Source organism: Mycteria americana, chromosome 4 (genome assembly GCF_035582795.1).
Source record: "Mycteria americana isolate JAX WOST 10 ecotype Jacksonville Zoo and Gardens chromosome 4, USCA_MyAme_1.0, whole genome shotgun sequence".
In the NCBI taxonomy this organism is placed as follows: Eukaryota; Metazoa; Chordata; class Aves; order Ciconiiformes; family Ciconiidae; genus Mycteria; species Mycteria americana.
Genome location: NC_134368.1, coordinates 2,708,532 through 2,736,159, shown reverse-complemented (window position 1 = coordinate 2,736,159; position 27,628 = coordinate 2,708,532). Strand labels below are relative to the sequence as shown.

Sequence of the window (27,628 nt, the reverse complement as noted above, 5' to 3'; positions counted from 1 at the left end):
GAGGAAGAAGGAAAAATATATACAGAAATCTCACAGCAAAGACAATGTCTGAAAGCAAGCCTATTATCCAAGTATTAGTACCAGTATATTCACCAACCAACAATCATGATCCCTAATGAGCAGTTCTAGCAACTAACACAGCAGCAGTAGGTATCGCGCCACATTGTTTTCCATGATCTTTGGTGACAGAGTTCTTCCCTGAGAGGTAGATATTTTTTAACTATTCTACTAATGAGCAGAGAAGAATACAAGAAAATGAGCATTAGACAGGTCTGCTAGGAAGCCAGACACAAGACTTGGAATGTCCAGACTCCCTCCTGCTCACATTAAAATTCCAGACATTTTCACTGACTGATGTAAATATCTGTTTTCCAAGCTCAGAATAGCAATGGAGAAAAACTGGAAGACTAGAGTAGGTCTGTATAACCTCTAAACAAGAATTCAAGACAACAGCAGCAGAGGTCTCACTATCATATAGCTGTCTCCTAACGTTAGAAACCTAAAATGGCCCCTAACTGATTTATCATCCTTGTCAACACCACCTGGTTACATCCAGGACTTAACTCCATTTCCTTCAGCTACTACTTGTGAGCTAAGAATCCTAGCTGCAGCAGGGAGTTTAAAAAACAAAACTTATTTTTTAATTCTGCTGTACATTTTCTAGAACCTTGCACTGCCTCATATGCATATTGAATTTTTATATCTAGCATCATAGTTTCTGAAAAACAACAGACTCGCATCACATTTGTTTCTCTCATTTGGACCATATTACAGCAGACAGTCTGGAAAAAGGTAATGATTGGAGGCACACAAACAATTACAAGCACAATTTGTGGCTATGACGACTAACCTGCGCACTTACTGTCACTGTTGTATCAACCTACTTCCCTGGGGCACATCTGTCAGGAACTGGACATCTCTGTAATGTTAGTGTTGTCTACAAATAACTTTGGATGTCAAAAAGTTCTGACTGAAAACAACCTGCAAATAAGACCTATAATGCTTAAGTGATGCGTTCTTTACGTATAGGAGAGAACTGAAAAATAACAGCAGGCAAAGCAAAAGAAGTTGATGAATCACAGAGCATCCTTTCCCCTGGTAAATGAGAGATGTTTTTTACTGGGAGATGGGAGGATGTGGGAAAGAGGTGAATATATGTTTTAAACCACAGTTACAAATTACATTTTTTATAGAAAGGCTTTCTACACTGGAATTCCCTAGCATGGAGGAAAGAAACTCAGTACTGAGAAAGCTATTATCTGAAATGCATGTTGTATTACGCAGATATTTCAGAATGCACACATACCAAATTAATAAAAAAAGGGGGAGAATGTACATAAATAAGGGAACTAAAAAGAAGAAGAACTGGCAGAGATATGAGAAAGTCCAAACTGAATAGTAATTCCCAGAGGAAAGTAAAGAATTATCAAGCTGTAAAACATTAAGCCTTGTTTCTTTTCACTGCCAGAATGGAGTACTAACATCCCTTTCATCAAAGAAATTGAAACCATAGCCTTCAGTCAGGACTCATGCATCTTTGTGTTATAAAGTGGTGTGAACATGAACAAAGACATTTTTCTATTAAAATCAATGCACTTACTCTAAACTGGTAGGACAGAAGAGTTCTGAGCTCAACTGAGACAATTCTGCATATGAAACAGATATATTTCGATCCATGAACTACAACCATCGTTTTGCATTTGGAAGACCTAAGATAAGTAAGTACCTGAGTGAGAGCTCTCAACACTGGTTTCTGACCCAACTGGAGGAATTTTGGATCCTGCTTTTAGATAAGGAACATAATACATTCCAGTACTTCCAGAAGGTTTATATGGCAGCAATAAGGGCTGATCTATGGGGATGGAAGGCAAAGCAATTAACAGAAGTCAGGCTTTAATCCTTTAATGCAACTGAAGATAAAAGCAACAAATCAGGACCCAAGGAGACTGCTGAAGATGTTTACTGTGGTAAATCAGGAGAAATACCCTATTCTTTAGGAAAATAAATTTTAATTATTTAATTTATTTAATTTAATTATTTAATACCCACCCAATGGTTAGAAGGTTGACTGTCACTTAGCTAGAAAAAAGAGCTTACTTACCTATTCAACATTAAATTTGTGACTAGGGTGACAAACACTGACTTAAAAAATAATAACTCACATACCCACACAGCTCCCAGTTGATCCATGTTTAATGAAATAATTTTAAATGAGCATGGATATATGTCTCTCAAGTCAATAAAAGCAGTATGCTGTCATAACAGAATTCCAGCAAACGTTTGCACCAGAACATCACTGACTTCTAATAGCAAAGAGAAGAGGTGATCAGATAGCTGAAATATTTTTTGCACTCTGATGTGATGAAAGAATCTGCTCTCTTAACTCATACTATTTTAAACACCTTGAGAATAGAGATACAAAGCCCAGAGCCCAGGAAAAATCATGAAAACCACACAAGCCTGCACACATCAGTAGTATAAAACACCTCTGTGGGAAACCACTGTGCAACATTCACATTCCTCCGTCAACAGATTTAAAAGCCCTCCACATTTTCTGTTTTATTCTATGGAAAATAGTGACACGCACATTCTCCTCTTAGTTTTGTACTACCTTAACTAGAGAGTAAATCAATAACTAGATATATCTCTTGACACACTCTCAGCAGTGAACCACATCAAATTATCTAGAGACAAATGTCAGAAAATTTCCCTGAACCAGACTTAGGCACAACAAATTCAGTTCCAGATAAACCTGAACTGAATCACAACTGTATTGATACAACTCCCTACCCACAAGACTGCAGAGCCCAGGTTTAAGGGTTGGGTTTTTTCCCCCTATATAAGCAACTTTAAATATCAAAATTATCTCAAGAATGTTACCTACACAAAAAAGCTGGGTTTGTTTTTGTTTTTTAAATACCTATAATACCTCGAACTTGAATAGACGAAAGTCTACATATACATATAAGACACTAATTTGCTCACCACCCTGCCTTGGGAAAGAGGAAATCTTGTTAAGAGATGAAGCTGTATTGTTGGGAAGCTCATGTGCTTTCTGGAGAGATGACTGGTGGACAGCATTTTCACTGTCTTGTGAATTAACATAAATTTCTGCTGAAAAGGTTGTTTTTTCAGGACTTTCTGTTGTTATCTGAGTGGTAGCATCAGAAGTACTTTTCCCAGGTTTTGCAGGAACTACAGAGTTGAAGATATTCTTCAGACTACATCCCCCTGAACCCAGAACAGTGACTTGTGGTCTCTCACTGTTTTGCAGAGGCAGCTCTTGCCCTGCTGTGGTTGTAACAGAGGAAAGCACTAGGCAGGGATCTGCTGAAGACACTGGCACTGGGAAAGATGAAGATCTTTGATCTTCTGGAATAAGGTCAGCAGCTGATAATTTAGAAACAGCTTCTATTAAAGTTTCTGGAGTTTTTAAAGACACTGATTGAGTATTGATTTCAGGTTTATCCCATGATCTCATCTCATTTTCAGTATTCAAGTTACCACGCAGCTCCGATTTATTACACTTTGAGGAAAGAGTTATGTGGACACAAGACAGTGCTTTCTTAGTTGGTGATGAAGGAGATACAGACGTGGTGGATAAAATCTCATCTGTAGATGAATGGTGAGACATACCGATTTGCTCTCTCGCAACCTCTTTCTGAATGAGAGGTACTTCATCAGAGGGACGTTTCTTCTCTTCTGCCAACAACTTAATATGGCCCTTCAGCAAATCAGTTTGTAGAGCTGGACCTGGACCTTCTAAGCTCTCGTACAATTGGATGTGGCCAGGTAGGCTGCTTTTCTCCTGCTGGTAAGAGCTTATAGAAGGGGGTTCATTAAATCTATTTGTTTCTTGACTGAATCTTATATCACAGTCAAGCCCCATGAGTCTGGCACTATGCCTGCCCGATTCAGTCACATCTTGAGGCAGAACATCAGAATTTTTTGCACTAAGGGTCTGTCTTTTATCAGCATGGATGCTTACAGAATCCTCATCTGACAAACAGTCTGTTTCTTGATAAGCTCCAACTCTGTTACTGTCAGCAGAGACACGATGAAACCTGTCTTTCTCAGCAGTATAAGAAATCTCATTAAACACTGAGCCAGCAAGCATTGGACTTGGAGGACAGGCCTTAGATCTTTCCCAGTGTTGTTTGTCATGGCTCTGTTCCTCAGTGCTAGCAGAGTCAACCTCCAAGGGCATTATCCCATCAAGACCATCTCTAGTAAGACCGCTGTTGAGTGCCATGGAAGTCAGTGGTGACTGCAAACGTTTTCGGGATGAAAAGGTGATAGAAGTAATTTGCTTAGCCATATCTTCAGAACACTTTTCCATAGACAGCCTCTTCTGAGCTGGTAAATGGACTTCTGTGTGTGTATCGGAAGCAGCTGCAGACCTCATTGCACGTGTGTCCCATTCCTTCTGCAATGGTGGATGAAGTTCAACAACGGCATCAGAATGACTAGTTGCAACTGTTTGATGTTGGTTGCAGATAGGTGTTTGAACGGTACTCAAACATTTGAACTGCATATCCTTCAGCAGGCAACAATCGGAAGGATCAGCTCTATATAATGGCACAGCTTGTCGTAAGCTTGACTCTAAAAGCTCCTTAGTCCTGACGGCTTGTGTGTATTTGTCAGTTTGAAACCTTTTGTCACTTGGAGCTTTGAAATGCTCTATGTCCTCCTGTTCCTGATTATGGCTATACTCAGAAGCAGCTTCCAAACCGCATACCCATGGATCCTGAAAAATACAGAATTCACATAGGTTATGTGGATAACTTCCCACCCTCACCAAAATGGATTGCAGAACTCAAAGAAAGACTAGTGCTGTCAATAACCAAGAGTCTGTCATCATGAATGAGCATACGCTTTCTCTGGAACTCATCTGTTAATGGAACTAATCAAAAATTGTTCTTATTTTAAGTGCCAGCAAATTAGCTAACATGGTTTTGATGCTATAACAAACAGCAGCAGCAACATCTATAATAGAACCCTTTAATTTTGTGAACTATAAAGTTGTAACTGTTATATAGGCTAAGTTGTAAATACCGCTTCAACATCACTCCACTCACTGGAAAACAAGAATAAAACTTTCTTCCTTTCTATCAGTTGGCTTGATGCACAGCTGGGCATTTGTCATAAAACCAGTTCATAACATACTAGGAATAATGACTATCTTTTCAATGAATATTCACTATCTAAATTCACTATCTAAGTTCAAAGGGATTTAGAGACAGACACACACACACACACACAGCTAAATCCTTGTGATTTCAATGATAATTTTATTAATTAAAAAGATAGCCAATATAGCCACACAAAATCACATAAACACTTAGGTTGGACGAGACCTCTGGAAATCTCTAGTCTGACCTCTTGCTCAAAGTAGGGCTAACTTCAACATTGGAACATGTCGCTCAGGGCCTCGTCCCATCAAGTTTCGAAAATCTCCAAGGATGGAGATCTTGTATACAACTTAACTACTTGTGATCTGTAAATTACTGATGAAAAGCATCCCTTCACAGCTCCATGGAAAAACAAAAGAATGCAGAAACCCCTGTTTACTTCCAGTTATAAGTACTCAAACCATAACCAAGTATGTAACATTAAGTTCTGGTGACCTCCAAGAAATCAGGTAGCAGACACACACGAACACTCTTCTGGTTTGGACCAGAGTCCAAACAAACCCCACGCTAGCACTACATTACATGACATTTTAGGGTTACAGGGGTACTTCTGCATCTGACATTTTGCTATGCCATAACTATCACTGTATGAAATAGAACTTGATATCAAAGGTTTTCCCTTGCACTTGAGTTGTTTGACTCAAGCGTTTATGAAGCAGAACTAAAATGAAAGGAACTCAGTTACATGGGAGCAAGTGGGAAGAAAAGAAAGCTGTTCTTTACAAAGCATGAGAAAATATTTAATTAGAAAAGCTTTAATTTTCTGTAACTGATATTTCACTTTTCCCCTAAAACAAGTATGCCAATTTCCCTCTCACACAAGAGCTGTAATAAATCTTTTTATTTTTATGGTCACCGCCCACTTCTGACAATAATTAAAAAATGACTGAAAATAATCAGAGCTTTGATTTGCTCTTTAAGTTAAATGATAACTTGTAAAAACCTTCCAGTTCTCAGGTGCAGATCATTTTCATTCTCCCATCAAAACAGTTATGTTTGCCACAAATACTACTTTTTTGTTTGCAAAGCTGGTGACAATGCTGCAAAAAAGAGAAGGTATTCCTAGCAACAGATAAGACACCAATCCCACCAAAAACAAGGAAGTTCACTGTCAGTTGCCTTTGCTCATAAAAACTGTTTAAAAATAAGTTACATTTACACCTTTGTCTCACAATGCAAATTGTCCCACATCTGTATCAACCCCCAGCGTCACAGACACTATATTTAGGACTCTGCTATTTGACTACGCGTATTCAGGCATCTCTGGCATGTATTTTACACAACAGTATGAAATGCTGTGTCTTAAATTACCTGCCTGTGGTCATTTAGGAAGCTGAAACTAATAATTTACTTTAGTACTAACTTCTGTCCTGGTTTCTTTGCCTGATTTTACTAACTATTCCCATTTTCAGCATGCTCTCCAGTCCTCATTGCTTCATCTTCTCCTGTACCTCAAGCCCCATTCCACCACCAAGAAAAAGTGCCAATAGCAATAATCAACAGCAGTTTATCATATCAGGGAAATAAAATTAAAGCAACATATGCTATAGCCCCTCAGCAGAATCAGAGAAAAAAAATCCCCACCCTACTCTCTGAGCATACTCATCAGACAGTGTTGCCTTTCAGCTGCCCATTAATGAGGCAGATTACTGACACTGCAGTTAACTGGAAAATTCCCAGGGTTACAGCCCCTGCTCGCTAAGGAACCTACACCTTCTTCTGGCATCTCAAAATGTAACCTGATTTCTCGACACACCTTTTACAGACAAAGCACTAAATATACTATCCAGAGATAAAAGGTATGAAGGGTTCAGAAAATGGCTCTAGTTACTTGCCAAGCAAAGTAGAAATAAATGTGTCTAAATACGCAATGAAGTTTGGATATTCCAAACTCTTCTTTCAACTCATTACAAACAGCAGATACTAACAAGGCACGTTTGTTGTCTGCAGAGGTTTACCAAGATCAACAAGACAGACAAACAAAATGTGATCCTCTCCCTCTTGACTGGCTCACCACCCTCATTTCCCTACTTTCTGCAAGTCCCCATGCACTTGGAGGGACCAGGAGGTTGGGATGGACAGGACCTTCGCTTCCAAGACTTTTCTCATCACAACAGAAGCTCCCAAATACTGACAGTTGATCTTTGCAGCAACTTACCTGACTGGTGTAGGGAGAAGGTAGTTTGGAAGAAAAGAAACACAAATACCTCCAGATTAAAGATCACACTACAAACAAGTGAATAAAACATCACACTCCCAGATGCATGCACAAAACCTGTTACACTAAGAGCACAAAGAGAAAGCCTTGCAAGTACAACTGGGAAAACCTTAAGTTACCACTCACAGTAATTTATTGCTGTCAGCATTGATCAAAAAACTGCAAAAGATTTTGCCCTGAAGCAAATTAAGGCAACTACTCACCTGGTCTGTTAACACTGCACCTCCAACGAGGGGCAATAACAAAACAACTGAAACACTAACCTTTGGAAGTAGCTCTATCAATTCTAGAGAAATGAACCTTTATCTACATGCTGAGCTTCCCCTCACTTCGATACACACTAACTAAAACAGGTATCATACAGTTAGTCCCATTCCTGACACAAAATACCACACCACACTTCACACAACATGCTAGAAAGCAGCTCCCTCTTACATTTTTTCACCCCGGTTCTTTGTGACAGGTCAGTTTAGCGTCAGAGGCAGTATCACGGTTAGTGAACACTGGAAATGGACAAGATAAAAGACAAATAATTTCATCAGCATCCAAACCTTACATCAAAATCATTAGAGCTCACGTTAGTGTATGTGAAACTAGAGGCCACCAGCCTTCTGCAGAGAGAATTTAAGTGTGGACATCATTTTATTCATTTATCAGTATCTGCACTTCCTTAATTTAAGTGTCATTAAAAATTAGAATACTTTCATTGAGGTGCAGAGAGCAAATCTGAGATAAATGTACTGCCATGCAGATGGGCCAGATAAGCTTATTTTAAAAAAAAAAAAATCTAGATTATATTTTTTCCTACTGATGGGAACAACTGTGGAAACAGCAGAGTATATTTCATTAATAAAGTGCAATGAAAGTCCCTAGATGATTACATCCTCAGCAGCTAGCTGGAATTTGGAAATAAAAATCAGTCAAAAACATTTTTGGTGTTGGTCCCAAAGTATAAACAAGTATTCCACAACAGATTTTCCATCCTTTCTACATGCCAGATGTCATTAGCAGGAAACTATTTCAGCAAGGTCTGGATTATTATTCCAAAGCAGTACTTTTCTGTGGTCTTATCTATTCTAAGCAAGTAAACTACTTTATTTGGCTTCCTATATTGCCTATAGCCATGAGGGACAAGAAGGGACTGTAGAAGAATGCAAAGACAGAGAGCAGTCTTGTGCCAGGGTAGGGGTGCTCCCGAGACGATCTCTTCCCTAAATCAGGTACCAGTTCAATGGCCTGAAGTAATACACAGCAACTCCTACTACTGAAAGCAAGCACAGAAGTTGCTATAAACTCATCTTCCCAAGGCTTTCACATGTTTTATTGTGCTTGTTATGTGTCATCTTTCCAAAAAAGATCTGTATGGCATATGTTCCACAAGAGATTGCAGTGCAAATTTATAGCTACAACTCAGTGAACTTCCTGAAAAAGTGAGAAAGTACAAGGAGTGGAAAAATACAGCATATAGTGGAAGAATACAGTGTACAAAAGGGAGAACACTCTTAGGTAAGTCAAGACAGAGCTATTTGGCACCCATAAAAATTCAGGTGAGGTAATAAGGGCCTCAATTTAGAAGGAAAATTCTTAATATGCTGAAACTTTACTTACATCTAACAGCAAGTGATCAAAAACCCTCCATCTCAACTGGGGGACCAAAACAAATGTACACATACAAACGGCACAAGATGGTCAAATTTGAAAGACAACGCTCCTGGAACTGAAGACCACCTACAAGTCTTTGGCTTTTCCCAGTTTCTTATTCTTGAAATTCTTCTTATCTGGAAAGACCCTAATGATTTCACTGGAAGAACAGTAACAGGGCTGATTTCTGGAGCCTAGGATCGACTTTTCATACGCTTTTCTTAAAAATCCCAACAACCTTCATGTCATTCTATGGCTCTGTATGACTCAAGAGCATCTCCCATCCTAGGGTTAAACTCCTCAAGCCTATCAAAAGAATAAATACTCTACCACCAACTCACCTGCTCAGGCAAAAAACAGATCTCTACAGCCACACCAGTATGGCCACAAATGTAGAAATTATTCAAACATTTACCTATCTGTAGGAATGTCTTGGCAACTCTCTGACTCCATCACAAACAAGTTTATAGAAGAGTGCCATCAGCTTATCATAAGTTTCACAAGAAGCTTATCTGGACAATCTGAAATGTCACATTTCTTAGGCCTCTTTACAAAACATTTGGAGTTAATAAATCCACAGCCTTTGTTTCCTTGTCCTCCTGAAGAAACCCAACGCACTGCACTTTCTCTTTCCATGAATGGCCAATTAAGACCTTTAGGAAGAGTCAGCATCAAATGAAGTCAGTAAGAAATTTAGAAAAAACCCTCTATGCCCAAAGTTCCATGTTTGCCACCTATCCTAAGCAGTTCTGCCAAGTGTTAGTGTTCATTATAAAAGCATAACAGCGTGTGTAGAGTATTTCTCTCCTTGTGTAATGGAAGAGCTCCATTAAATCACCAGGAAGACTCCACGAATTGACGGTACAGAAAACAGATTCACTATGCAAGGTTTGTCAATTTTACAGAAGAGAAAACAAAGAAAATAAAATTCTGAGTGTTGTGGTTTAACCCCAGTTGGCAACTAAGCACCACGCAACCACTCACTCACCCTCCCCCCTGGAGGGATAGGGGAGAGAATCAGAAGAGCAAAAGTAAGAAAACTCGTGGGGTGAGATAAGAACAGTTTAATAATTGAAATAAAATAAAATAATAAGAAATTGTAATGAAAAGGAAAACGGGGGGGGGGGGGGGGGGGGGGGGGGGGGGACGGACGAGACAACAGGGGGACACACACGACGACACGACACACGGACAAAACCCAAGACAAAGAAACAAGTGATGCAACCACTCACCACTCGCCAACCGATGCCCAGCCAGTCCCTGACAGCGATCCCTGCCCCCGGCCAACTCCCCCCAGTTTATATACTGAGCATGACGCCATATGGTATGGAATAGCCCTTTGGCCAGTTTGGATCAACTATCCTGGCTGTGCCCCCTCCCAGCTTCTTGTGCACCTGGCAGAGCATGGGAAGCTGAAAAGTCCTTGACCAGTGTAAACATTACTGAGCAACAACTAAACCATCAGTGTGTTATCACATTCTTCTCATGCTAAATCCAGACCACAGCACTATACCAGCTACTAGGAAGAAAATTAACTCTATCCCAGCCGAAACCAGGACACTGAGTTACATTCATGAGCACTGCTTGCTATTAGAGATACCTCTTTAAAATTAAATTCTCATATTGAATGTTCCCTTTTTTGGGCCACTATTCAGCTGAGCACTTGAGTACATGTTTGGAGCCCATTTATGTGCATATGTCCCAATCACCTCCTTAAACACTCTGCTCAGCTAGAACTTGAGAAATCATTATGATGCTTCTTTTTTAGAGCGTCTGTTAACACATCACCAGTGACAAACAGCTATCAAACAGATACTCGACTATCTCAAAAGATGGAACAATCTTTAGAAGTAAAAGATCACTGAGAAGAATTCTCCCAAGCTGTCCTGCTCTTTCGTTGCATTTTCTCTTCTTTTTACAGACAAGCTTCACTTGCTTCCTGCAGGAAACAATAAAATATCATGGTGGTACATTACATTTCTTGAGTTGTCACCTATAAGAACGAGAGGCAGAGTCTGAAGTTTCTAAAAAGAACACTCATCATAAGCCTGCATCAGGAGCACTAAATAAAGATGACGGTCTGACGAAAGAATTGTTTGCATGAGTGCTAGGAACAGTTTGTCTTTCTCAGTCTTTAGGGTCTAGTAGAAGGAAAATATCCTGTCATAATCTTTGTTCTGTTCTTTTTAAGTCAGTGCATTGCCAGCTTTGCTCTATAAATTCAACAGGTATTTTACAGAACAGTTTCCATTAAATTTATAGTAGATTAATTTGTCAGCAATAAAACTGGCTGCATTTTTTTCAGTTAAATAGTTCTCAACAATCTGTATTTTTCAGTGACATATTGTTTTGCTTGGAAGGAAAAACACATTTATCTTAAGTATAACAAAAAAACCCCAGCCACCTTCATTCTTCAAATTCAAAACCATTTTTTATCTCAAATTAAAGTCATTGTAAAGCAAAAATATTTTGAAGATCAAAGCAGAAAGTGTTGTGGTTGACCTAAAGCAATTTCTTGGAATCTTGGTTTGCAAAACTATGATTAATTTTTTTCTTACTCTAAATTTGGACAAAACAATTCATAGCTGACACTGAATCACATAAAGGTAAAATACTTGGTTCCAGTCTGTAACAAGTTAAGCTGTGATCCAAAAAAATCTAAAAGTTGGAAAAAAAAATAGCTTCAAGGCCTCTAGTTTCCGATTAGTAGATTGAAGCAAAAATCTGTTTGTGGGGTTTTTTCCTTTTTTAAGAGCTGTCTGAATTTCTAAAAATAAATAAAATTGTTAATTTTTTTTTTTTCAGGCTCCCCAGTCAAAGATTACATCAATACGTGAATAACTGAGAAGTTTGGTCTGATGTTTTTTGGAAGCTGATTTCTATATTACCAACACTGTTCATGCCCAAGAAACTAGAAACACAATCACGGAGTACTCTTAAAACACTATTTTTCATTCTTGCTGATGCAAGGCTTTTAATTCAAACAAAAAAACAAAACCGTATTGCTTTTCCTGGAAGGCAGGCAGGCTACAGAAGGAAAGGAAGAAGGACAGGAAGAAGGACAGGAAGAAGGACAGGAAGAAGGACAGGAAGAAGGACAGGAAGAAGGACAGGAAGAAGGACAGGAAGAAGGACAATAAAGACATTGCTAAAGGCATTTGCCTGAAAGGCCAGATGAAGGACAGATTATTACTGTATCTTCAAATGCAAATTTTCTACATTCTCCTCAGAAACTGCCCCAACCTTTAGCTCTGCCTAATTATCCAGTGTCTCTTCCACCAACTCCGAGTTCTCTATCCTGCACACATGAATACATCCTCCATCCACTACTCATGTTATACAAACGTCTCCACATTTTTCCAGTCTGTTATTTTGTTTAAAATACTCTCTACGAATAGTGCCCTATATTGGGACACACGGACAGCCCCTAGAAATCATGACATAATTAGACTGGACACCAGATGAATGCTGAAAATGGGTATTGCAAGTCAAACTGAAGGTAATATACTCCTGCTTAGACATATTTATATATAGTATATCCAGATTGGAATTTATGAACTAGAAATGTTCCAAAGGAGATATGCAAAATATGACAACAATTCAATGTCAAGTTTTCACAGAAAAATAGAGCTGTAAGAGACTGAAAGCTCGTCTGGTCTATATCCCTGCCCCAAGTCATCATTAACTACACTTAGATTATTCTTTATAGATACTTGCCCAAGCTCTTCTTAAAAACATACTATGATTAACACTCCATAATCTTCCTCTCATCATCCTTACCATTAAGGAGTTTCTCTTCTAATATGATTCTTCCTCACACTTGAAGCCCATTACCTTTGATACAGTCAACACAAAGGAGGAACAATTTACTCCCTTCTTCCCTGAAACATCCTTTCAACAATAAATATCACACTCCTTTGTAAACATTTCAGAACCATGGGAAGTAACACAACAAATACTGCTATCACCTAGATGAGACTGCATTGTACAGTAAACTCCTCCTTCTGTGGTAGGAGTTTACAAGGCACAGTCAGCACATGCATAAATATTTTGTGAAAAGCAGAATTCATTAAGCCAGTTAAGGACTGTGAGCTGTGTGCACTTTCTCACCACAATAACACCAATTCTCCCATCACGTCATCACTGACCACATCTCTGTCCTTCATACCTTCCTTCAGAACATCTTCAGTTGTGTGCCACCCACCACCACCCCAAACCACCCTCCCTCGCCCAAGATATCTAACAAAATATATCCCCAAGATATCTGGGGAAAAACAAAAACCTGAAGAACCCACAACAGCATGTGCCGTGGCTGGTCCCAAAACATACATAGGAACTGACTTAAGCCAACACACGCATCTCCACTAAACAGAGCTCTCATTAGTTTGCACCCCCCTCTCCCTGTCTAGCCACCAATCTTCAAAAATATTGCAGGAATATAATTCATCATTTTAAGATCACAAGCAAGACAGTAGCATTTATCCCCCACTTCAAAAATTTTCTCCAGAGCAGCTGGTTTGTCTGTTTTGTACCTTGGCTAGTGCAGATTTCTTGGCACTCAGAAGCAGCTCTGCCTTTATTTCCTCTATTCTTTGTTGGTGCTCTTCATTCAAGTCTGACACAGATTCCTGAGATTGGCTGGCCAGTTTTAGCTTCACCCATGCTACACAAAGAACATAAAACAGAAAGCAGTTCCCTTTCCATTTTCTCACATCATGTATGATAACAGTTTTATAACTTAAAATCAAAACTTTGCTCTGCATTTCTAGCTACCATGACTGAGGGAACAAAGACCACTATCAAATACCAGGGCTGACACAGACTGACCAGGAATACAATTTAAAACTGGTCTTTTGAACATTTCTTTGTAAAGATGGATCCAAGACCCGTTTCCTGGTTCTGTCATCTTTACAGTCCCAGACTCAGGTAAACAGTCTTTCACACAATCCCTTCCCAAATTCTTAACTTAGCACATGCCTAATAGCTATGTGGAAAAAACACTTTCTCGTGTCAATGTTAGGCAAAAAAAGGTATTCGAACTGGAAAAGTCCAGTTCTATCCCATTCTATCATACTACATGGGATGACTAAAAAAACATATCATTTAAGTCCTGTCCCATTACAGCTTATCATTAATAATATAATATTAACACCTTTAAGATCAGGGGAACAGACTCAGATGACCTCAGAGGTCCTCTTACATCCCTACCCCTTCATTTCAAAGTCATTTCAAAGCAATCCCTTAAACATATACCTAAATAAAGATTTGCCATTCTAACATAACACTTGATAAAATACAACTGAGACATTTTATTACCTCGTGCTTTCCTCTCCTCTTCATCTGCACTCTTCAGAATTTGTGTTGCATGTATCTCAGGCGATCCATTTCTCAGAAGGTTTTTGACACGGGCAGCTAGCGAATCTCCACTGCTACTGTCATCGCTCTCTCGCATGCCTCCTGCTTTGCTTCCAGCTACACTAGCTTTAGACAACATGCTCTGGAAGCCTCCTGCGACATTGGTGACACTGCCTAGAGGCTCTGAGGAAGAAGGATTCCCCAACTCTGAAGTACTTCCAGTGCTGACTTCACTACTTCCATTGCTTTGTGCAAGACCCACAAAACCAGGCTGATTTCTGTCTGTAGTTACACTGCTACAGCCTTCTGGCTCAGACCTTCCTACAGATTTACCTGTCCTAAACTCTTTGGTCATTTCCTTCATCATCTCTTCACTATTGCGTAAATTGACATCAAAAGAATTTTCCCATCTTAAATTACATGTGTTATTCAGAGGCTTTATTACCGACCCCTCTTCTTGCACGCTTCTTCGGGTCGCTATCTGATCCCGTGACAGCACCTTCTGAAACTGAGGGACACCGACTTTCACTAACCTGGAATTTTCGGGGCCATCCTCCTTTCTAATCAGCACTGGGGAAGACTCACCAGTTTCTCTAGAAGAGGCAGTGGAAAAGAAAGGATCATACCACCTGCCAGCTATATCCTCTGCCTCTGCCAAAAGCTTATGTATTTCTTGCAAGGCACCAGATCCAATCAAAGAATCACTTTCTTGACCCTCATTTCTCTTACTACCTACACTTGAAGTTTGTGATCCTCTGTCAACTCCCATTTCATTTTTAACTCCAGCCAAAGAACTGGCAGTCCATCTCTGCGGGCTGCTATTCACATCTTTTGACTCATTTTTAGCTAGCAGATCCTGAACACTTTTTGCAAGAAGCATGGGACCCTCTCTGTCAGAATGGCAGTCAGGTGAAACAGTCTGCAGCTGCTGGTTTGGTTCAGCTAGTTTGGAGACAGCTGAACACTCTGCCTCCCGTTGTGTGGAAAGCGGAGCGGTTATCTCCAGTTGGCGGCATGACATACTGCGCTGACTCACTGGTTTGTCTCCAAAAGATCTTGAGAAGTGGGGAGAGAGTTCGCGGGGTGACAGAATATCAGAGCCAACTTCTGAATTCATTGGTATAGACATACTGAGAGTGGAAGTGCCGGAGTTAAAACTTGTTTGTGTAATTTCAACTGCTGACAGCAATTGACCTACAAAGAAACAGAAGATTCATTAAGTTTGGGGCTCCAGAAAACAGCTGTATCAGTAAAGACTACTTTTTCTTGTACTAAAAGGCTTGTAAAGGGAGGGAAGAATTCAAATATTGGAAAACATTTAGAAAACTGTTTTTAGAATGAAACTTGAACTAAGACTTCTGTGAGAATTGTCTACTGAAAGAAATCTCTTAGACCACTTTGGATAAATATCAAAGAAACTACAGAACTTGACTTAAATAACTTGCTTTTAAATAAATGCTTAGACTAGATTTTAAATGAATGTTCTTAGATAAATGACATAGTGGTGCTTGAATGTCCAAATGAACACTTGGATTATAAAAGTATCCCTGCAAGAAACAGGAGGGCTGTGGGGCAGTATTTCCAAAATATCCTTTTGGAAAAAGGCAAAGGACACACTATGGATAAGCTTGTTTCCCACTGCTGGTTAGAAAAGTACAAAAGCAGACAAGATGCACTTTTAGCATTTGGATATATAACACTTAATTGCTTAAAAAACAAAAAAAAAAAGCAAAACTTAAGTGCAAACGCTGTTCTTAAATCCATGCGGGCAGGTACACACAACAGTGAAGAGTCAGGTCCCAAGTATGCCTGCCAACAGCTATTTTATTTGTTTCAAATGCAATTTTGTTTCATGGCCCAACCACTGATATTTTCAAATACACTAAGCGGTCCAGAGCCCAGCTGAATAGTATGTCTATTGAGGACAACTCTGCCCCTGTACTGACTGTCAAGTTGTTTCAGTTGCCAAGTCTCCCACAATGCTTAAAGAAGGAAAAAATAATAAAAGAAAATAAGCAAGCCCAACAAGCATAAGAAGAGATGCATTTAATCACTTCTGGTTAAAAAGACAGGTCAGTGCAGGATTCTTGAAGTCACAGATATTCAAAGGGTTAGGCAGGTACTTGTTGTGAAGAGCTTTCAGATCTGCTCTTCCCCACTGGGTACAAGATGCAAATGCCAAAGCAGAATATGCTAAGGAAAATACACATTTGAAGTAGTTGCAATGCACATTTTCACATTTTAATGACACACTTATATGGGCATGCCACTGAGGAACATCTTAACCCTAACTGAGCACACTCTGTTCTTCATATAGAAATGACTCAACACTTGTTAAGGTCATATTGATTTTTTTTTATGTTGAGATGGACGGATTTATGAACTGATCTGGTCAATTATAAAATGCATATGATGTTTTGTCACACTGAACACACCAAGAAGTCTCAGAAAGAAAGAAAAACCAAGACTTATTTCTCTCACAGGAAGAAAAAGTCTGGTAACCCTTCTTTAACCTTCAGATACAAAACATCTCCTTCTTAAGAACTCTTGTAAAAAGAGAAATAAAGAAAAAAAAGAGAAAATGCTACTGCAATGGCTAGAAGATGCCACATAGCCATAACTCCTTAGTGAGAAGGCATGTTTTCATAGGTTTTAATGCTTACTTTTCCAATGCCAAATATCTCGCACTTCAGATGGGAGAAGATCAACCCACATGAATGAAACAGAGCATCATCACATGAGAAGAAACACACTTCACACTACCAGGACAAGAGCAACCTCACAGGTGAATCTGAAGTTCTGCGTTCTCTAAGGCTTGCAGAACACAAGGTCTTCTTTCCCCATACCTTGCGGCTGTGGAGCGGTCCTCGTCAGCGTGTCAGTGGAGTCCTTCAGCGTTCTAAGCTCTGAAGGGGAAAATTCAACTTCCCTGATCGGTCCTCGGGGTACAAAAGGCGCCAGTATAGTTCCAGGTGACTGATCAATGCCAAGGTTGCGAAGATATAGCTGGCAAAAGAAGAAATAAGTAACACATATGGCACTCTTACAGAATGTCAATGGATTCTGAAGTTGCATGTTTTCTGCATCACCTTAAATGCAAACAACTTGTTTTAAAACATCTTAAGCCTCAGTCACGTTCAACTCGCACTAACAGTTCACCCAAAACACTAAAGCAGTCACATATGAGACAACACCTCCAGCTTATTCTATTCTTCGGACCATGAGTGACAAGCTTTTTTTCTAGCTAGTAGGACTAGGCCTACATAACAAGCACCTCACAAGCCACGTGCAGCCCAGCAGAACAAGTGACATATCCTGCAATCTATTCCTCATTGATTTATGTTTGGCAGCAATTCAGAAATAAGTTGCAAGAACTGTTCTGGTGGTGATGGCTTGTGCTTGCACTCACCAACAGTTTTTTCCTGGTGCCTTCCTGACTTTCCTTCATCACATGCCAAAGATTGCAACTGGCAGTAGCCTGCTACCACCAAACCAGTGCCCAGCCCTTTCCACAGGATCCAGAAACGATAGAAAAGGTCAGCAAAGATGAGGCAACATATCTTGTTCTTGTGACAACAGCCGACTGCTTGTAGTCTTTTTACTCAAATGCATGCTCTGTACACCACATGAGCAAGAAGTCTGATATTTCAGAGGAGATTGGTAAACCTCAGCCTCACCTGTTTAAAATGACATTTGCCAGCTGGAAGAACACAAAGGTTCGGTTTAAAAACCTTTTTCTCCCTGAATGATTGCTACACAGGAAACATTATCAGACTTTGAAATTCAAGTTAGGCAGCAGGAAAGTTCCTCACTCCTCAGGACAAGTTCAATATGGGCTAGTCTTCAAGGCAAATAGTTGGGAACCCTTTTGTCAAAGCTGGTTAAAAAACATCATGGAACAGCTTTTGTGACATTGCTGTAGGGAATAAACTTGTGCTAGCCAAGGGGTAGAATTACTTTCTGCCGTTGATAGTTTTATGAAGAATCACAGGTAGTCTAATATATAATTGTCCATCTACTCAGTGGCCTAGCATGCAATGAACAGATTTCAGCAGTACCTCAAAAACTCCCTGGCTATGAAACCATTTCTGGATACAACCTAGTGCACTAGTTTAAGTCTATAAAACATAGGCTACTCAAGTGTACAAATTCTGTGTACAACCAAGACTTAGTTTTACTAGCACTGCTAAAGCAATAACCCCTTCTTAGTAAAGACAGCATAACATGCACGTCTTTCCCTTTTCCATAAGTACAGAACAAATACACACAAGCACTATTTGTATACCACACATATATATAAATTGCTATCCAAGTGTAAAATCATTAACATAAAACAAAGCAGTTAGTTCACAGAAGCCAAACAAAAATCATACTCAAAACCTAAAACTCTGTGGTATACTAGATAAAAATGTAATGAGGATGAGACCAACTCTCTCTGTGCAACTCCTGGAGACTGTCAATTCAGACACATACAACATCATTCCCTGTATTAACACATTTTGAAAGCTGGAGGAGTCTCATGGAGGTAAGAGCCTACCAAAGGCTGTCTAGGATCTCTTGAGACAGTCATTTCTTCCCTTTTAACAGAGCATCTAAGTTTACATACAGACATTATATGCAGGGGAAAAAAAAAAAAAAACACAAACACAAAATTGGCCTTGACTTAATCACCTGTAGGGGCAAGTTAATTTCAACTCATCTATACTATGTCGTAAACTAGGCAACAAAATGAAATAAATTACCTTATAGATCTTAGCCAACTCTATTTCCTATGATTTTATTATAAACCTGCATATTAATAGCCATATGTGTGACCTAATCTCCTTTACCTTGTCAGTGATTTATGAGAACACAATTCCCCAGAATTAGGGCTGCAGAACATGCCTAATTATAGTCATAAAAAAAGAGGAGGTAACAGACAACCTTTACATCTCATGAATTTCATTTAAAAATATCCTCCCTACAATATTTATATTTGTTTCAACACGTATTTGCAGAGACAACTCAGAGAAGAGTGCTTCTAAAACACAGTTCCAAAGACCTAATGATTATAGGAGTCATCTTGTGAGAGGAACAGCCACTTACTCAGAAGATAATTACATGTTTATCATTAACATAAATCTGCATTTAATTTTCTCTAACACTCGACAGCTATTAGTATCGTTAACATGGCTGCCACAATCTGCCCTCCATTCTCACCAACCATCCTAAAATGGGGAAGGGAGGAAAGGAATCTGCATTAGCCAAATAAGATATAAAGGAGGAAAGGTATGCAGAGGCTTCAAACATCCTTTATGAGCAATATACAAAGAATCAAGAATTTATGCCTTAGATACTGGAACAAAGTGAACAAGCAAAAAGAGTATTTATAGGAAAAAAAGCAATTTGATTTGCCAAGGAGTTCTGTGTTGGTTTTGCTATTATTGCAGATCCGTGGGTGTGTGAAGTTCATCTCTCTCTTCTGCAGCCTAGCATTTCCTTAGTCAGCAGTTGAGTCTCAACCTCATGTTTGGATAATTATAACCTGATCTTTTGAAAGAATCTGGAAGATCAGAAATGGCTTATCAATGCTCTGCTAAAAGAGCTATAATCAATTTATTTACAAGTCTTTTATCAAACAGATTTCACTTTTTATCACTAACACTATGTCCTGTTCTTACGTCCTTTATGTTCCACCACCATCAGCCACCAATCTTTACATTTCTCTTGCATTCTGTTACCGTGATACTATCATCTATACCTGGAAAAAACAAAAAAATCTTTTGCATATCCAATCCTTTCTTTGCCCACATTAAATATTACCTAAAAGTTCTCTCTTTCACTTCTGTATTTAAGATAAGCTGAAGTCATATAATGAATGAAATTCACCAGTAGCACAGACCAGTGTAAAACCACTTCATTTAGTCTGTAGTGATGTAGACCCTACCACAGTCTCCTAAAAGAACAGTGGGGAAAAAAAAAAAGGGATAACTCTGAAACCAGAGTTTAAAATTAGAATCAGTTATAAAGCGTCCTTTAAGATTTTTTTTTAGGCTTACATAAAACACACATTTGCTAGTATTTCTAGAATAATAACTATCGCCTGGCAGGTTCCCAATATGACTGGGTATCAGAAACTGTAAGCATGCTAGCGTCTCGTTCCTGTGATACCTTCTGCACTTCTGTCCTACTCATTCTATGACAGCCGAGTGCACTCGGATCTCTTCATAATCAAAAGGTAAAGAAGAGTTACAAATTTTTGTTAGAAACTAACTTACTGGGATCCTTTCTTCAATATTAAGCTCTTCTTTCACTGGAGTTTCCAAAGAAGTTGCTCCAACGGGGATGAAGTTATCATCTTTTGCACTGGTGAAGAAGTGCCTGGAAACCACTGAAGAGCACCCTGAAGAGCCCAAGCCCCCCTGGCTACTTTCCCCAGAACTAACAGGAAGATTCAAACTATCTGGGGAAATATCCCCATAATTGTCCATGCTGACACGGCCAGTAGGAATACCTAGGTTGTGAGACTGTCTATGATTTTCAAGAGCATCACAATTCTTCTGGTCATCAGTTGGAGTGCTTCCATCCTCTCTAAGGAGCTGAGCAAGTCCTTCACTGGAAACAAAAACATTTGGGTCTGAACTCTGTCCTGTACTATTATGTTCTGCATCTTCACCACTAGATCCACAAACAATCTCAGCTGTAACCTTTTGTATCATGGAGCCTCCTAAACTATTTTCAGACACTCCTAAAACATTACTTTTTTCTTCTAGAGGCTGCACTGCCTCTGTTGAGTTTGCTGGTGGAATAACTTCAACCAAGGACATGTTCCTACTGGAAACATTTACTGCATTGTCAGACTGAGATCTAGTAAGAGGGTGGACAAGCAGTAAGTTTTTATTATGAAAACGCAAACTTCCCAGGGAACCTGTCTCTCTAGAGGAAGAAGCAACATAATCTTTGGGGTCTCTACTGCTTTTTTGTATTGACAAAATATTGTTTGAAGAACTGGCAATTGCACTGTAGGCTTTCCTTCTAGGAGAAACTCCACCGGGGTCACATGAAGTCACTGCATCAGATACCTCCTCTGGCTGGCTCACGTTCCAAGCCCCTACCTTCTCCATGAAACTAAGCGATGGGAGAGACTGAATTCTTCCAGTGTGGGGATATTTCAATTTTAAGGACTCAAAATGTTCATTGTTTTCTTTCTGAGCACATTGGAGTGAATGTTGCTTCTCAACAGATACAGGTGTACTGGCAGATGAGTTCCCTGAAGTTTCCTCATTTAAGCATGAAGGAGAGGCCTGAATATCTGATTTGATCACAAGGACACCAGGTTCTTCTGCCTTAGCATTTTTCTTTAGAAGTATCCCTGGAGTAGACTGATAGCTTGGATGAACGAAGTGTACAGAGAATGAGCCATCACCTACAAGATTAAAGGAAGGGGAAATGCCTGTAACTTTATGTCCCCTTTCTATGGAAAAATCTGAAATAGTTAATTCACTCCGGCTTACTCCAGGTTCTACTTCCACTGGGGCATCCTCACTGCATGAAGAAGGAGCTTCCACATCAGTCACAACTAGTTGTTTAGGTGCACAATCACTAGTGCTTGTCACAGTAGGGATAAACTCCTCTTTCTCAAATCTCAGTGCAGGAGGTAGTTGTTTCTGCCGATGATCTAGGAAAGCTCCCTGGCATTCCTCAGCAACAGCCACAAACTTCAAGCTTTCAGAGCCATTTAAATCCACTCCATGTTCCTTTGACATTCCTTCGTCCGTTTCAGAATTCTTTACAGAAAGAACATCCTGTGCATCTGAATTTTTACAATTGTCTTTCCTCAAATCATCAGATAAATTATTAGACAAATCAAGCTCAGGAACCTTCCTTTCTTTCTCCAGCTGCCTCATGCACCCTTCTGACTCACTCTCAGCCATTTTTACCTTTTCCTTTTGCATCTCTCTTTCCCTTTTTTCTGAATTCTTAGTCAGTGCTGTTTTACAAGAGGAGTTTTCTGAAGATGAGAACTCATCATGCCTCAATAACCCTTTTTCTTTCTCTGAAAGCTCAAAACCAGTAGCTGGTACGTTTCTGTCGCAGGAGAAATGTTCGTCTTTCACACACGTACTACAGGTCTGCTTTGCAAGAGAAGCTTCCATTTGGTTCAGTCTATTTGCCTTGGTTAGCATCACCTTTGAAGCGGAGTTTGCTAAACTGTCGCTTGTTTGGGGAATCAATGCCTTCTCATTAGTATCATTTTTACAGTCTTCATTTGCCTCCTTGTTCACAGGTAGCTGTCCAGAAAAAGAGGTTTGCCGAGACAAACAACCACTACAACTGGCATCGCACGGTTCCACATGTCCGAACAGAAGAGGATGCTGGGACAAAGTAAAGCAGTCACTGGGTGCACCAGAGGGAGATTCTGCGTCCGTCAGTGGCACAGCTTCATGGATGTGTGAAGGCATTGAACGCTCCTCAGACACACCAGAAACATCAGGGACTCCTCTATAGGAGGCAAGAAAAATAAGTGAATTTCTGATCATATTTTTTATTTCAACATCCATATTCTCTGCTTTAATATAAGAGGCAAAAGTAGAACTTCACTCAAACAAATAACTGGGGTTTAGCAACATACACATAAATACATCCCCTAAACAGCCCAAGATGTGAAGAAATGTAAAGAAAGTCCAAGCAATATCAAAAAGCCCTACTGCCCTATAAAATAAAGGTTTGAAAATAATATTAGTTTCTACTTAGTATGTCCGTATTTTTCAATCTATTTAGGACCGAAGTTTTTTTACTAAAAGGATGTTTATTAGTTAAATAAAATACAGGAGTTGCTTACACACATACATAAATTTGCACGTGTTTTGGTTTTTTTAATATAAATCACCTACTTCAGTTTCATTATACCAATCATTTCTGTAAAGGATATAAAATAAGCCAGGTCTCAGAGGAACACAAGCAACAAATTCCTATAAACTTCTAGTATTTGTATTGTGGATTTTGAATTAATAGTTATTTTATATGAAAATGATCATCAAACCCCTATTAATATGACTCCATGCAAGTAGATCACTGGCGCTGGTGGAACTAAGTTCTGATCCACAAAGTGAAGTCACAGTGTATCACATCAGGGAACAAATCTGTCTCCTGTCACACCAAAAGAAGTACAAGGAAGCCTAAACATCAATGACACTGTAAATATGTGTGTTTATACGCACACTTTCTTTTTTTCATCTTTTTAATAAAGGGCAGAGGATTTCTTGCCTTCTGTGTACAAAAGGAATCATTTGTCACACCTTGAAATGAAGGCTTGGACAAAAACTTTTACTGAAATAGCTATTTCTTTATGTATTCATACTTTGTATAAAAATATGTATTCTAAATTACACATAACATATATTACTCCAGTATATACAAACCACAATATTATTACATGTATATGTATGCATGTATTTACTACTGTAAATACAAGTTGTATCTGATTTTTGTCCCCAAAATTTCATGAAGTTTATTTCAGAGTCCAAGAAAGCTAAAACGATGTCTGAGAGGGTGAAGTTCCTCATTTTCCCATTTTCTTCAGGTACATTAAGGATGACAAGTTCAGAAGAGGCTTGTTGTGTTTTTCCCTTGTTCAAACTGTTTTGCAGGCAAAATAAAAAGTTGAGTAGAACTCTGACAATGCCTTCCTCTATACAAAACAAAGAGTAAACCATACCTTTGTCTTATTTCTGTGACCATAAAACTCTAATTATTAATTATGAAATGTAGGACAACTCATGGCCACTCAGGAAAAAAGGTTTGCATTCTGTCATAACACCAGGTAACTTTTATCCTACCTTAAGGGAATAAAATCCGTTTCTGATTGCTGGAGAAGCGTCTCATCTGAAAATCTTTGGCCTTGTGTTGAACACATCAGCAGTGGATGACAGGCAGGGAATTGACTGTCCTGAATGTCTGTTAAAAATAACAATAATACAGTAATAAAAGCTTGCCAGACAATCCCTCTTTAAACTGCTCTGCCAACTAATAGAGCCTTCAAAATTCAAAAACATGCCAACTGCAGTGAAAATGATGTAATCCCATCATTTAAATCTCATTTAAATCCTCTGCTGAAGCATGTTCCCTCATGTATTAAATTCAGCTTTCTTACCACGTTATCAAATTCAGATTTCTTCTTGTCAGTCTCGAAATGCTACACGACACTGACATCTCTAACTTACCCTCTTACCCTTAAACTTCTTTTTGCGCACATCCCCATCCTTTTCCACTCACTAGTGAGCACCTCCCCTCGTGATTTCTATGCACTCTGTACACATCGGAGAACGTCCGCAGGGCTTCTACCCAGATCACCATTTACTTCTTTAAAAGCCAAGAATCCCTACTGATGCCTTTCCTAGTCTCCAGTTTTCCCATAAATTTTGATTATAGCAAAGGCTGCATAGGTTTTTTTCTTTAGGGTTTCAAGACGCAAGTAATAATAAAGCTTAGTCATCACAACTATACTAGTACCACTGCCTACTACTGTAGCAATAAATTTTAGTTTCTGTCATATATTTCTTTGTTCTTTGAGGTAGTTGGCACTTCTTTTTTCAGTTGACTGCTTAGAAAAACAAACGGAAATGTTTTATACCACAAAAATAAAAACAACTCTAAGCTGTACCCGATGAGCGTAAATGACTACATATACATTTTGATGGATGCAAAAAAACTTACTTCCAATACTTTGATAAGTAAGCGTTTTTTAAAAGCAAAAAAGCTATTTGTCGTCGAGTACGACTTTCAGAACCAGAATTCACAGTCATTTAATTTAGGTTCATTAGTTTTCAACCATCTCAGACAAGCTATACCCTGTGTCACTTACAGAAGCATAATCACATCAGATAAGATGACCATTACATACAAAGAATCAAGTTTACATTACATCAGCTTTATCCTGAGGCTTTCTACAGCCTGTATGACATCACCTGATGAGTGATATCCAACCACTCTGATGGACAACCTTTCTGATTCATTTTTAATTTAATACTTCCAATTAACTTTTTTTTAATTACTTTAGAACTCTGTGTAGTGAGAGGATAATTATACAGCTAGAAATAATTCTACATCACACAGCAAAGATGGCTCAAAATTTGGATGCCCCCTAGTCCCACCCCATCAGCAGCTAGAAAAATAATAATACGATTGCTATACAGTTTCAAAGATTCCCTTCTATCTCAGCAGCTGTCTCCACCACATGGCCAGCCTAACGGCTCCTAGAGGAAGCCAAATTTATACTTTAGCATCTGTAGTACAGATGGCACAAACAGGCTACAGCAACTTAAGTGGGGAGTCTTTGTTTTTTTAGCACCCAGTAGCTCTTTAAAGATAAATTCTCCCCGTTACTTTATTAGATAAATGCATTGCACTAGTCACCACTCCATTTCACTTTCGTCTTAACTATTTGCAATACCAAACATGAATGAAAAGTATAAAAAAAGCCACTTGCTTTTTTGGAAGTTTATAGGAAAGGAAATTATATGTCTCTTCAAAAAATAGGTATGAATAGCTACTCCCGAGCAACTTGACAAGAGGAGCCATTCAGAAGAGGCTTCAATGTAGACTGGTAAGCACCCGTGCAAAGTTGGATGAAAAAATAATTGTAACACACATGGAAGTGTAAAAAAAGCAGAGGAGAAAATGGCAGCATCAGCACAGAGGGAGCAGGAGCCAAGAAAATAAGGAACAAGGTCAGGGATATCTCATTGATAACGTAACAGCGCCTCAGGGCTCTTTTTATTATAGGGCACAACCAAGACTGTGGTCTAATGTACCAGACTGATTGGTACTTATGTGATTTTAATCACAATTTGAATCATGATTTAAAATCATGGAACAAGAGACTGATCTAATTCACTGTAATCTCCTTAGCATTTATTTAAAATGTACTTTACAGAAAACAAAGAGGTTTGCTTTCAGAGGCTGATACTGACGTAGAACCGAATACAGCTTGCACATTAGACTCCTTATTCCCAAGCACTAACTGGGAGTAGACAGTATTTACAATGCATTTACTCAAACATTTATTCTGTTTAGTGTACATTTACTCAAACAATTTTTTGTTGTTATACTTGAAAATACTGAGTAGATTAACCATAGTTAGCTTGGATACAGAATTGCATTAAAGATGCAAAACCACATATTTTGAGAAATATTAAGCAAATTGGAATCTAAAATATCTTAGCTGTGTTAGATGTACTTTTTTCCTCCCAAATCTTGTTTTACCTTTAAAATTATATTAGTGAACAAAGGCAATAGTAATTGCAGTTATTGAATTAGACTTGTCATCTCACATCATGATACGCTTCATGTTTTCAGAACTGGCATCTCATTTTTATTCATATAATAGAAGAGGAAAATAAGCTTTCCTGATTTTCAGCTTAACTTCTTCACTTTGAATGAAAATGTGTTTTCAAGCTAAACTGAAAATCAGGAGTGATTAAAGGAAAAGCTTTTCCATACAATAAAGACTGGGTGCGCTGTCTTTGTAAATGAAGAAACAAAAAAGTCTGAAGGAGGGGACCAAAAATAATTGAAAAAAAAAAAGCTATCAAATGCTCAAAAATAGATCCTGCCAAACAGTTTTAATGCATCTACACATATATTGGTAAAATGAATGTGCATATACACATATATATACACATACACAATACAAGTCACAACATTTGGCTGATAAATCAATGCTTTAAAGACATACTATATCAACAAAAAATTAAGTACCATTCAACATTTGTATTAAGAAAGTCAACCCAGCACTCAAACAGATGAAAAATGATTTAGCATTCTCCAAGCAGAATTAAAACAGGAGATCCTCACTGCATGGGTATGTACCTAGCCAGTCCCTTCAAGGGCCGTTCTTGTCCCCGCTCTATTTGAAACTTCAGAAATCCCTAAATTCTTACAGAGGAGGCACACAGATAAGGCAGCTATTTGCCAAGCAATAAATATCTCACTGCACAGACCATTGATACAGGGCAGTCTGGGTCACCTGGCATCACAGCATGGCACAGGATACAAGTTTTAGTATAACTGAAGTCCAGCCATACGTCGGTGGGAACAAAGCACCCCAGCAAATCTAACAGAGTCAAGGACTGCCTTAGAAAGCAACAACGCGGATGAGGACTTGAGCTCGTGATGAACAAACCACTGACAGGAGGCCACTGCAATACCATATCCAAAACAGCAAGCAAATTTTGTATATATA

At 38.9% G+C, this 27,628-nt stretch overlaps 1 protein-coding gene across 7 annotated transcripts in view; it reads right to left on the bottom strand.

Annotated features, from left to right (window-relative positions):
• The window catches only part of ALMS1 (ALMS1 centrosome and basal body associated protein), a 358,966-nt gene that overhangs the window by 22,263 nt on the left and 309,075 nt on the right, over window positions 1-27,628 (bottom strand). For 4 of the 7 annotated variants that reach the window (XM_075499456.1, XM_075499458.1, XM_075499461.1 and 1 more), the window contains 7 exons: window positions 24,225-24,342; window positions 20,664-22,887; window positions 17,253-17,412; window positions 14,368-15,600; window positions 13,584-13,714; window positions 2,986-4,747; window positions 1,727-1,852 (listed from right to left, as the gene is read on the bottom strand). In XM_075499456.1, coding sequence (XP_075355571.1) covers window positions 1,727-1,852; window positions 2,986-4,747; window positions 13,584-13,714; window positions 14,368-15,600; window positions 17,253-17,412; window positions 20,664-22,887; window positions 24,225-24,342 — 5,754 coding nt within the window. The remainder of the gene's footprint in view (window positions 1-1,726; window positions 1,853-2,985; window positions 4,748-13,583; window positions 13,715-14,367; window positions 15,601-17,252; window positions 17,413-20,663; window positions 22,888-24,224; window positions 24,343-27,628) is intronic. The other 3 variants (XM_075499462.1, XM_075499459.1, XM_075499463.1) reach the window with 3 other exon arrangements.